The following is a 12,061-nucleotide window of genomic DNA, read 5'->3' as shown; positions in this document are numbered from 1 at the left end:
CGTTGATTGCAGCTAGTGTACGGTTACACGCTGCCATCCCAACAGACCCTGCAGCCGCCAGCTGTCTTAAAACTATGCTGGGTTTTCCTATAGAAGTCAATCTTTCTTCATTCCCTCTGTCTGGCTCGCCCCACTTAAGGATACTGAGTCGTCCTCAGTCTTCCCAAGCCTGTCACCAGCCCTAAATTCACTTTTCCATGTTTGGAGAAACTGCAGTGTCCCCAATGCTAACCCACATTCCAGAGGGCCGTTAAGACCAACAACATGTATAAACCAGATGATCAAATGTATCCTGGGGGATACATATGGGAGCTGGCATTTTGGAATAACCCACAGCTGCCTGAAAAGGCGGGGGGGGGGAATGCATTTGTTTTCCTGAAGAGGAGCGTCCCATCAGCTTCAGCGCTCTGAAGGGGCCCAACTGCAGGACACAATAGGACAGGGAGAACAACAGAGCACGGAGTTGGAGCCAATTGAAAATGCAAAGAAACTAGACAGGCAGAACGGGATTATTCAAAGCGGAATTAGAGCAGAGCATGGGGGTGACTGCAGCTCGCTGAAAATGCTACTGTGATGAGTGTAAACCAGAGGAATCTCGTTTTAGCACGGGGCCAAGGGCCAGCCCGTGAAGCAGGCAGCGGGGCGGTACGGCAGGGAGCGAGGAGGGAGCGTGGTTGATGGAGGCACACGCTCGGTGCCCGGCTGGAGGAATGTCATGGTTTCACTTGTGATTGGCTGGGGATGGAGGAGTCAGTTTTCACGGGGGCTGATCAAAAAGTTCCCTTTTGCTTTCCAAAGCTGCTGTCTGAGCAGAGGCATCGGGAAGAGGAGGCCAGTCACTCTAACATTCCTCAGGAAAGCTACTTAAATGAAATGAGAAGGTTTCTCTGTCCAAGGATATACAGCCAAGAACAGACGCCGAGAAGCTGTTTTCCTTCTTTTCTCCCCCAACTCTTCCTGGAGTCGAACAGCTCTCCTTTCTGGCATGCGTCTCATCTCTCAGGATACTATGTCACAGTACTCCACTAACTTTCTCTTGCTCCCCATACCAGAGTATCCGGTATTGGACTGCGTGCCCAACAAAATCATCAAGCTGGTGGTCCTGGGTGGCAGCAGCGTTGGCAAGACAGGTAAGCCCACAGGTGTGGCTCCAAGCTTTCCCTTGCTGCTGCACTTACGAGCGAGTTTGTAGCTCAGATAGACCCAAGGCTGTGAAAACTCCGAACTGTGGCACCTTCAACATCTGAAGTTACTCTTTTTTGTTTGAAAATGCACTGAATAACTGGGGAGGCAGGTTTGCTGTAGGGCTGCGTGAGCAGCCAGCGTGGGGTGGCAGTTCAGAGGAGAGGGCACTGCGCTGGGGGCTCCGTGCTCACTACTGATTCTACCTCGTCTTGTGCCAATTATTTAACCGTGTCTAAATTCCCACGCCCTAAAAACGGGACTAGTGGGTTTTATTCTCCTGCTGCAAATGCTTTATGCTCTGCAGACAAATGACAGTGTACAAGATGTGTTTTCCTGCATTATTTTCCACAGGAGAGGAGGGTAAAAGCAGCGTTATTGCTTTTGAATGTATGGTTCATGATTTCAGCAATTATTAAGACCAGATCTAATTTACTACGTTTGAGGTTCCACAGCACTCAGTAAAACGTTGGATTGTTTTGAATTTGAAGCAGCCACATTTTCCTATTATTTTCAAGTAGTTTGGTGAAGATTGCTGCACGGTGGATTTTATTTAAGGGTACTAAGGGGGTGACCTAGTATCCACTAAGAGAAAAATTGTTATTTTAAATGAGATCTGTGATAGAGTTGTTTGCAGAATAAACCCTTTTGTTTAGCTATTAACTAAGTGGTTTTGCAAATGACTAGGAACCTGCTGAGATGAAAGCACCACAGGGCTATAGGTTACTGTTACCATGACAGGATTTTAAGTGTTATAAAGTGATCAAGAAAAAAGAAAATGTCCTAAGCCAACAGTGTAAGAAAGCACCGCAGGTTAAGGTGAATAAGAAGGCCGAGGGCGCTGCAGCATGAGCCATGTGTGCGGAGCACATGCAGTTTGTTTGCTGGATGTGATTAGATAGCACTAATGGGTTTCAGGAGGAGGACTGAGGATTTTTAAGACTGGGAAGAACCATTACATCCATCAGCCTCACTTCTTCTTTGACACAGAGGTCTTAAGTGTGGTATTGGGATTAGTTTCAGTTTACCAGCTTGTTATTCTTTTTCCAAATTATGTCAACCCAAAGGTCAGATTGTTGTATCCGCAGTCACAACAAACAAACCTCCGTATCCTACATGGAATAGCCACAATGAATCTAAGGAGTAATTTCCAATACAAGTTGCAAAACCCCCTGCGTTAGGTATCAGAGCCTGGCCCCAGATCTTTGTGAGTGCTGAGAGAAGCATTTACAGAATAGTATGTGAGCAATTCAAAGATTAACTTGGTTTCATATTATCCTGACTCTTCCAGTAAGTTATTACGTGTGTTCTGCAAAGACTGATTTTGGTTCACATTGAAGAGCCATATTTTTTTCATTGTTTTACAGCCCTGGTTGTGCGCTTTCTCACGAAGAGATTTATTGGAGACTATGAAGCCAATGCTGGTGAGTCTGCTTTCTGCTGGAGGACTGCAGCTAGCTTGAAAAGAAATCTCCTCTGGTTTGTGACTGGTGCACATTACAGGAAAGCCAAGCAGTGTTAGATGTCCATAAGGTGCATATTTTCAGTTAATAGCCTCAAGCTATGAAAGCAATAAATCAAAGGCTCATTATTTATGATCCTTTTTAGCTATTTTGTTTCCAGCTCGATGGAAAAGGATCAGAGTAAAAGGTTTGCTTGGGGACATACCTATACTAAAATGCAGACCCGAGGAACAATTTGCGTATCAACTAAACCGCAGAAACCCAATGCTGCTCTCTCTGCAACCCCAGGGAAGCCAGAGGAATTCCAGAGTGCATATAAGTCAGTACAGAACTTTTCCTGTGCACTCCCTTTTTTCAGTGGCTTTTATGCCAAGGAAGACTTCCAAATTGAAGTCTTTTTTTCCATAAGATAAGCAAAGTGACCATGCAAACTGCTTCTACTGCGTTTCTTGTTTAATCCTGGCACCTCTGGGGATGTGTTCATGTCAACTGTTTAATTCACAGCCTCTGTTCCAAGAAAGTGCCAGCTGTACTGGCCAGTGTTGTATAAAGGATCTAGGTACACAGTGCTCATACCTACTAGCACATCCCACACGTAGGCCATCTCACGGTTTTTGGGTGGAGGAGGGCAGGATTCAAAGCAGCGACTGCTTCCCTTTGGAGATGCATGCTGAATTTAGAATGATGGGTTGGGGAAGGAGATGGCAGTACAAGACACCTTTGCTCTCTGCCTGTCCGATGAAATACAGTCTGAAAGCTCCTCCCTACAGCTCCCTCTCACTGACCCAAAGTAACCTGATGGTTGGCTGCTCTATTTCTCTTTCTTTTCCTTCATCTCTTCTGTGAGGGACTGCTTATCAAGTTAGACTTCTGAGCTTTGCAATGAACTGCTGCCAGAGACTTTACTGAGAGCCACATGCTTTTCTCATTAAGCTACCAACCCAACAGCCATGCTGTAAAAGAAACAAATATGCCAGAAATAAGAAACAGGTGGCAGTCTATTTGGGATCATTCCACCACACATCTCCTTTGACTGGGTGTAAGGCAGAGCACAGCCGGTGTCTGGAAGTACCTGCTCTTTTTTCTGCAATGCATTATAGAGGAGGAATAATGCGTTGCCTGGTCTTGCTTGAGGGGTGCAGCATTTTCCCATCAACAGTACTATCTTTTAATCTTAAAATCTGTTTTGTTTTTGTTTTTAATCTGTATCACCTCACAGAGTCAGTATTAAAATATAATGTTGGATTCAGATAAAGCAAACTTTGCCATACTGAATTTCCTTACACTGTAAATGTTTCTATGAGCTCAGACTCTTTTCCACTGGAATAAAACCAGCTGTTTCCTTGAAGCAAAGCTGATTTTCAGAAGCAGTGGCATGATTGTCACTAGCTGACCTCCCTGTTAATCTGAATTCCTTACTCTCCATAGATGGCATTTCTCTACATTTGAGATGGAGTACGTTGTTTTAGGTGCAGCAGTGACAATTGTATGTGGACAAGACTGAAAGGCTGTACACAACAGCCGTGGGTATGGTATTTCTTCACATATCCATGTGGCTTGTATTAAGTTCTAAAGAAAAATGATGATGGCATCAGTCTCTGAAGCTGTCCTTATCACAACCACAGATAAGATAGAAGATCTGTAAGATCAAAACTTGTTTTCATTGTCACTTAACCAGCACTCCAGTAACGAAATAAAGTTCAAGCTCAGAACAGTGATGGTCTTACTGGAGCTGGATCAGTCCTAGGTGTGTTGAACTGGCACTTGGCCCTGGATATGTGTCATTCAGATTAAGCAGAAGCCAGATTCCAAGTGTGCAGTCTTTGGGGATTTCAGCCAAACACTGACTGCTCAGGTCACACAAATCCCAGAGAGTGTCTGGGTATTTACTCTGTGACCAAAACTAAAATACTTTCCTTTTTAAAAACGTTCAGAGAAATGCAATAGGAAACTGCTCACTCCTTTTACAGACAACACCTGGATATCTTGGTTTGAGATTAAAAATACATGCAGTTCACACTTTAAAAAGTTAATAACATGGATCGAAAACCCAAATGGGATTTATGCACCCACTTTGCCTATTTGATTCAATACAAAGTGCCACCTTTCTCAGATGCCATCCTGGTTATACATTCAAAACATCCAACTACACAGCAAATACAAATACTTAAGTAAACAGTCACACAACCACTCTGGTGCCATTCACTCTTCTGTAAGCAGCTACATGGCATAAGCCTCAATAATCAGGATTTCAACGGTTCCATTTTGCCTTCAAGTACTCCTTGTTACAGTCACTGACTCGAATGATCTTACTTTCCCACCAGGTGCTTTGTATTCCAGAAAGTTCACCATAGACGGGGAACAGATCTCTCTACAGGTGCAGGATACGCCCTTTGTTTCATTGGAGGTAAAACATCTGCTCAGCGCATCGGTACTTTACAGCACAGTTACTGTCTGTTGTCTGTTGCCAGCACTTCCATCTGTAAGTAACTCCACTCAGCAGAAACATTCCTGGGCTCAAACCCAAATGAAGACTAACGGGGATACCTTAAGTGCCGCCAAAATGAGCCCTTGAAGAGGTTAATTCAGGCTCCTTTAAGAGTAAGAATTAAACCAAATCTATTTCAAACACATTACTGCATCCCAGGCCTAAACAGCAGTAAAATCATCATCTGGCTCGCTCCTGCCAACTCCTTGGATGCTTTATTTCCTGTCAGATGGTTTCTGTCCCGACACGGAAGAAAACTCACCTGCCTAAAGGCCCAGCTGGCTCAGCTTAGACCTTTCTGCACACCCAGAACCTCTCTTCTCTAGAAAGGTGTTTCTTCCAACCAGGGTGCTTTTCAGTGCTTTTTACCTTCTCTCATCCTCTTTCAGGCTATCCCTGGGCAGCTTTATACACCATGTTTTGTGTGCACAGGCCCGTGTGTGCATGGGTTCATTTCTGTGCTGTGGAACTCTTCGATCCTGAGCTTACAGAACAGCATAATCACAGCCTCAGTTTCTATTTCCATTTTCTCTGATGACTGGGAATAGATTTCAGCAGTTCTTTGCCAAAGTTCTCTCTGACATGCTCTCTGCTGCTGCTGGGGGTGTGCAGAGCAGTGGAGAAGGACCCCTCATTTACTCTGGACACTAAAAAGCAAACAAAAGCTGCTATGGAAGTCCTCCAAATATTCAAGTGGAACTTAACAGTACAAAGGCCCTATGTCAGCTTGCTTAGAGAGGACCTGCAAAGAGAAGCTGTTGGTGGTGATTAGGCACAACTGGGACTGCCTGATAAACACTGAACAAAGGGAATCCCCTCTCTCTTCTATCCCATGGAGAAGGGAGGGAGCAAAAGAATTTAATTCCCTCTTTCACGTCAGATATATGTTTATTTTCCAGCTTCCCTGATATAATTAAGTCTGTGCCCTAAAGTTCTGTGACTGTAGCCAGAGCTCCACAAAATTTAGTAATGCCCACAGCTGAGGTTTCACAGTCAGAAAGGATTTTCATTTAGTTAGGAAGGAGTTTGTCTCTGTCTAAGGTCTGCACTGTTTCAGCAGCTCCCACAGACTCGCTTATCTGAGCCTGTATCTCTGTTTGCATCAAATGATGTATCTGAAATCATTTGAAGGGGATGTTCCTGAACAGGACTGGTTAAGACAGAGAATAGGTTGGTTTTTCTGTTAAAAACCTTAAGGAAGCGAATTTATTGCACTCCGGAGGAAGTCGTGTGGAATCACTCAGGATTCTAGCAGCACTGGAAATGTTAATGTTTAAGAGAGAAACAGAAGCAAAGAGATAACTCGTTTTGTTAGGTGATTCACTGCTGCTTGGTCTATACGTGGCAAATAGCTGTGTGTTTCAAAATTCATTCTGGAGCAGAGATTTCCATTTAAAAAGTAGCCCATTAGGCTTTGATTTTGCTGAATAAAGCATTCCATTGGGGATTATCCATACATCCATCCATCTCACTACTGGGTGGGCCTAGCTGGAGTAACTGAGAATTTCTGCTCATTAGGGCTCTCTGAATGTACACCTTCTCCAAAAACATTTCCAAACGCTTGCCAGAGCAATTAGTTCTTTTTCCCCGTGAAAGGAGTTTGCTGGTGAAAAGAGGCTAGCAGGACATGAAGGGTGGCTAATTATCTACAGATTGGATACAACCCAAACACCAACAGTGCAAATTGCCCTTCTTCCCACAGTCTGCCCTGTCCTGGCTTGAGTTCTCTCTCATTAACCTTTTAAACAAGGCTGCTAGTGAGGATCCCTCTGATTCCATGTGCAATTCTGTTGGGTTTGAGGGTTTTGAGGAGGGAGAGGAGTGATAAGAGTATCTGTTAAAGAATTTCACTGCTAACGGGATTTAACATTACTGTGAGCTGGCAGGGGCAAAGAACTACTAGGTATGATGAGCCTCTATGGGCAATACTGAAATATTTACAAAGGGCAGTTAGCAGAACTCCTGTTGAAAGTTATAAGCCTAATTTATCCTCTGAGCCTACAGAAATTCTCCTTCCTTCTCACAGAAGAGCCTTGCTGGTAGTCCTGTTTTTTAATGTCCGATCTACCATAAAAGAACTGACCAGTTTGAGTCATTCTTTTCCAATTCTGCTTCCTGAAGTTAGGCTTTTGTATTTAGGTGTCTAAATAAAAGTGATCTTTTTTGTGAGATTGCTGAGCACATGCAAATTCTGTTGAAAAGGATGTGAATGGCCGAGATATAGAAAAATAGATAATGGAACGTGTGTTCTAATAGTCTTACTGAAGTTGATGAAGATTTCTTGAATAGAATTTAGCAATAATAACAGAAGTTTGGGCCCTGTATTCATGATGTTTCACTCCCCCTAAAATACAAAAAAGCCTCTAATTCTTACCAACTTCATCAAGAACTGAGTACTCGATATGCTTAGTGCCTTCTTGGATATGAATGAAATGACAGAGTTCCAGAAAGCCTGTAACCTTGACAGGAACGTCAGTTCTTACAAACCAATAACTAGAGCAGTGATCTCCCTATCTGGCAGGGTTACACGCCAGCACGGATAACAAAGAGTGGAGGATTAGCTGAAAATAGCTTCATCTCAAAAGTGAGCTGATCTCTTTTCAAGCCTCACAGTATTGTATTCAGTATTCTATTCCCAACAGCTGGTGATTGTTGTGGGTCTCTGAGTAGGAGTGGTGATGGGCTGAACAAACAGCAAAACAAGAGTATAAACCCATTGCTGCTCTCCAAACAAGCAGTGAGATTTCACCCCATTTGCGGTTCCTGTAATTGGTTGCTTGTAACAAATTGCTTTTTCGAGGTAACTTTGCCCTTGACCATCTGGAGACCTACATGGCAGAAAAACCTGTCAGGCTTCACCCAGCAGAGTGGGAACCCCCTGCTCATGGAGACATTGAATACAGAACTGGAAAAAGCCCCAAACCCCACCTTGGGGGACACCCGTTCACTTGCAGTAGTGTGACTAACCTGCTGAATTTTCTAATGCTCTTAACATTGCCCATCCCAGCGTTATCCACAATAAAAGAGCGTGTTTCTGTCCCGCTGCGTTAGAATACAGAACAAACTTTTCAATAGCAATATTTTGGCTGTTCTCTTATTTTCAACCAATTTGCTCTGACCCCTCTCCACCCCTGTGCTGCTCACCTGCAATATGCTACTGACACAGCGGAAGTTTCTCCTGTCCCCAGTACATTCCCCAGCAGCCAGAGAGGTTTCTGCCTGTGCACTGAGAGGCAGCCACACATTAAAACCGAGCTCTGAGCTGCTAACAGCACTGTTTGACTGCTTGTTCTGTCTGCTCCCTGGTCGCAGTTTTCTAAGCTCACACCTCTTGGTTTTGCCGGCAGGATGACACTGACAGCATATGCTGCCAGGAGCAGATAAACCGTTCAATCTACTGGGCAGATGGCTTCGTTTTTGTTTACTCCATCACAGACTATGAGAGCTACCGAGTCATCCGGCCCCTACACCAGCACATCCGCAAGATTCACCCAAATGCTAACATTCCCCTGCTTCTGATGGCGAACAAAGGAGACCTCCTGCGAGCCAGGCAGGTGTCCTCCAAAGAAGGGCTTCAGCTGGCCAGTGAACTGGGAGGTACTTACTATGAAGTCTCAGCCCGTGAGAACTGTGAGGGAGTGCATGAAGCCTTCCAGCAGCTTTGCCAGGAGGTCAGCAGGATGATCGGGAGCTGCAATGGAGAGAAACGGAGGGGCCTCCACCTTGTCCGACCCAAGTCTCCAAATATGCAGGACTTAAAGAGACGTCTGAAACAGGCTCTGACTTCCAAAGGGAAATCTGCCACTACGCTTTGATGTAACCGGCAGAAATCGTTTTCCATAGCACTGCAAAAAAGGCAAGAAAATAAGCTGGAAATAAGGGGCATCGCTGAAATTCCTCAATCAGGTTGTGCGAGAGGCTCCTTCATTCTGTCTTCGCATCTTCCTTAAAAACCCCGTGCTTATTCAGTGAGGGAACATCCAGAATTTGCTCACTGGGGAAAGAATTTAGAAACTGTGATTTAAAAAATAGATTGTCCCAAAGTATTTGCCTTCTTGAAAGGGACATACTCAAATAGGTTAGGCTTAAAATGTGGATTTTATTAATAAAAAGAATGAAATCCTACTTTGAAGAGAAGTGACTTCACTTGGGGCTGGTTGTATTCCCCAACATAGGCAACAAGCTACAGCAAGACAGGAGGAGAGTGATGTGAGCTATACTGAGAAAGCAAAATCTACCAGATTTGCTTAGTTACAGGACTGGAAAATAAAGGCAAAAAGTAAGTGGAGGGCATAAATAGTGAAAAGTAGTAATTGAAAGCTTTTAAATTGCAGTTTAGAAAGTGTTCTTAGAAACTTGGGGAGAGATTGGTTCACATGCAAGCTTCAGCCTTACGGTGTCTCTTTAAAGGGAGGTTTTAAAACGATCACTGTATTTTCAAATTATTTTTCTTTAAATGCATGTTGCCTGGTTCTGAAAGTGATTCTGTGGGCAGAGTACATGCTTGTAGCAGCATTTTGTACTCAGTTTCTCAAGGCTGTACATATCATTTTTCTGTAGGTTTCCTGCGTGACAGCGAGAGGGACAAATAGAGCAAGGTGGTTTAAAATCTGCAAAAAATTGACTGTATTAATCAAGAGCAAGGAGGTGGCCCAAAACTATGTAACTTTCTTTTTTTTTCCCCAAACTAGTTAGATTTCAAGTTCAAGACGCTGTGTTAAAGAAACCAGGCCTTCATATAAAGTAAATTTAATTAGATTTTTTTTTTATGAAGAAGAAAAGGTTTTATGATGCCTGAAATTCCTGGCTTCAGGAATTCATCATTCTGTGATTTGCCTTAAGACCAGCCTTCACGCAATACCTTGTGGTGCATCCAAATCACCAGTCGATCGATGCAGATTTCACTGGCAGCATCTCACTGCACTGAGTCTCAGCATGTACAAAGGGATTTGAAGCTGTATCCTGTGAGCTGGCCCGTTTTATGGTAGCAATAACAACGACATGAAGCATCTGTCATTCTGTTCCCAATGAGAGTGAAAAGAAACTGGGTTGGACCATGTAAAAGTCATGACGCAACAATCTGTTCTTTAAACAGACCATCTGAGCAATTCACGGGCCCATGAAATGAAGTAAAGCTCAATGATTTACACTCAGGAAGACAGAAGGGAAAACCTTAGTTTGATGGATATGGAAAAATACTCCCAGCTGCGGTTTCAGTTGGCAATACTAAGCTAAATCAACCTTTTACTCATTATGAGCAGCAAAAATGTAAATTGAGTCTGAGGAGTATTTGTATAGCTCAGGGCTTGAAAATGTATTTTATATTTTTCTTGTCCCTATATTAGACAACTCTAGTAATGGTTTTCCTTGTTGCCTGGATTTGCTCTATCTACAGCTCACTTTCTGTTTTATTTATTGTTTGCTACACCTGGTCAGCTGAGAATTTCTTGTGTTCAGGTCAATTTAAAATTCTGTTATTCACACTAAGGAACAACACCTTTTTTACAAATTAATTTAAAGTTGTAGTAGGAGGGTTAAAGGAAAGTGAGATCATCCAAACAGTGACTCAAACAATATCAGAAGAGTTCTACTTGAGCTGATGGTTAATTAACAGGTTGATGTTTGAGCAGTGTCATTATTCATTGCAGGCACTTGGTACGGCATTTATTAGCACAGAATGTCAATATTTTAAATTACTAATAGCATAGCTCAAATACCAAATCTAAAGATTCAATAACATGAAATAGAGCAAACAGTTTGTGAGATACACAAACTGAAAACTGTTTCCAGTGGAGAAATGATCACCAATTTCGAATCACAATTAAATACTTCACCACCCCAGTACTGTATGACAAAGGGCTAAATTTGCTGAAGACTATTCGCAGACTTTTATTTTCTTAAGAGCTGAAGAGAATGAGGTGCTCTGGCTTGTTAAATTTGTTTGTAACTTACCCTTTCAGCTCTAATCCTTTCTTACTTGGGAAGAAAGTTCAACAAATCTCAAACCTGTCAATGTTTTATTTTCAACAGTGATTAATAAAAACATGCAAGGTCTTTCCTGAGTAGCATATAAAACGTCTCCTTCACATCTCACATCTTTGAGTGGTTGTTGTTGTTTCTACTTGACTAAAAATACATTCTTTGCCCTTTCTTATAACCTAATACAGCCTACTTTGGAGGTATACTCAAGTATTCCTCCATTTGTATTCCTGCACAAGTAAGTATCCCCACATTCCTGTAGCACTGGTGAGGGGGAAAGCCTACATTTTAGCTAAGGCCAAAAAATACTGAAACATTTATGCCTTCTGCTAAATACTCACATGTGGCAAACATTTATTCTGCTACAGAAACTCGAGTCTAGTACTTCCTTTGTTCACTGACCAGCAATACAAGTCCTGTAATAGCTTTGATACTGTCTTTGAGCCAGGATGTACCAGCTACATAAGACAATAGAGCTCAGCACTTTTATTAGCAGTACTTAAGCACCAGGACTCACCACTGTGCCACTGAAGCTAAGCCAGGCTGAGGAAGGAGAACGGTAGCATGAAAAGCAGGGAGAGGAGAATGCTGTAGAATTAAGTGCCTAAAAATAATCATGTAAAAGATCAAAGATTAGTCATGTAGAACCTGATCCTGAATTAGAATCTCCAGGCTGCCAGCAAAAAACATCTATTTTACTGAAGGTTTAAAATTAAGCCCCTAGAAAGAAGGTACTTGACATAAACTCAAAAAAAGAAAGGAAAAAAAGATTTGAGAGTGGGGTGGTTTGCGTTCTTTTGAATATCAAGGCAAATTCTCTTTGCAGTGATATTGGTTAAGTCCAGATTAACTCAACTGAAAGCAATAGCAACAAGCTGTAGCATTCACCTCCCCCTATCCCTCTTCATTCTCCTGAGCAGTTTAAATCTTGTGCACCATCTGGTTTTCA

The 12,061-nt window shown here is 42.8% G+C and overlaps 1 protein-coding gene across 1 annotated transcript; it reads left to right on the top strand.

Moving 5' to 3' along the window:
• The first annotated feature begins 800 nt into the window (after window positions 1-800).
• On the top strand, window positions 801-9,045 carry LOC104504807 (ras-like protein family member 11A-like). Its single transcript, XM_010158332.1, has 4 exons — window positions 801-1,130; window positions 2,550-2,606; window positions 4,970-5,052; window positions 8,481-9,045. Exons 1-4 carry the CDS (start codon window positions 986-988, stop codon window positions 8,946-8,948), a joined length of 753 nt encoding a protein of 250 aa, XP_010156634.1. The 5' UTR covers window positions 801-985; the 3' UTR covers window positions 8,949-9,045.
• The last annotated feature ends 3,016 nt before the right edge of the window (window positions 9,046-12,061 follow it).

Source organism: Eurypyga helias, unplaced genomic scaffold (assembly GCF_000690775.1).
Source record: "Eurypyga helias isolate BGI_N326 unplaced genomic scaffold, ASM69077v1 scaffold11229, whole genome shotgun sequence".
NCBI classification, from domain to species: Eukaryota; Metazoa; Chordata; class Aves; order Eurypygiformes; family Eurypygidae; genus Eurypyga; species Eurypyga helias.
This window is presented reverse-complemented; position numbering and strand designations above follow the sequence as displayed.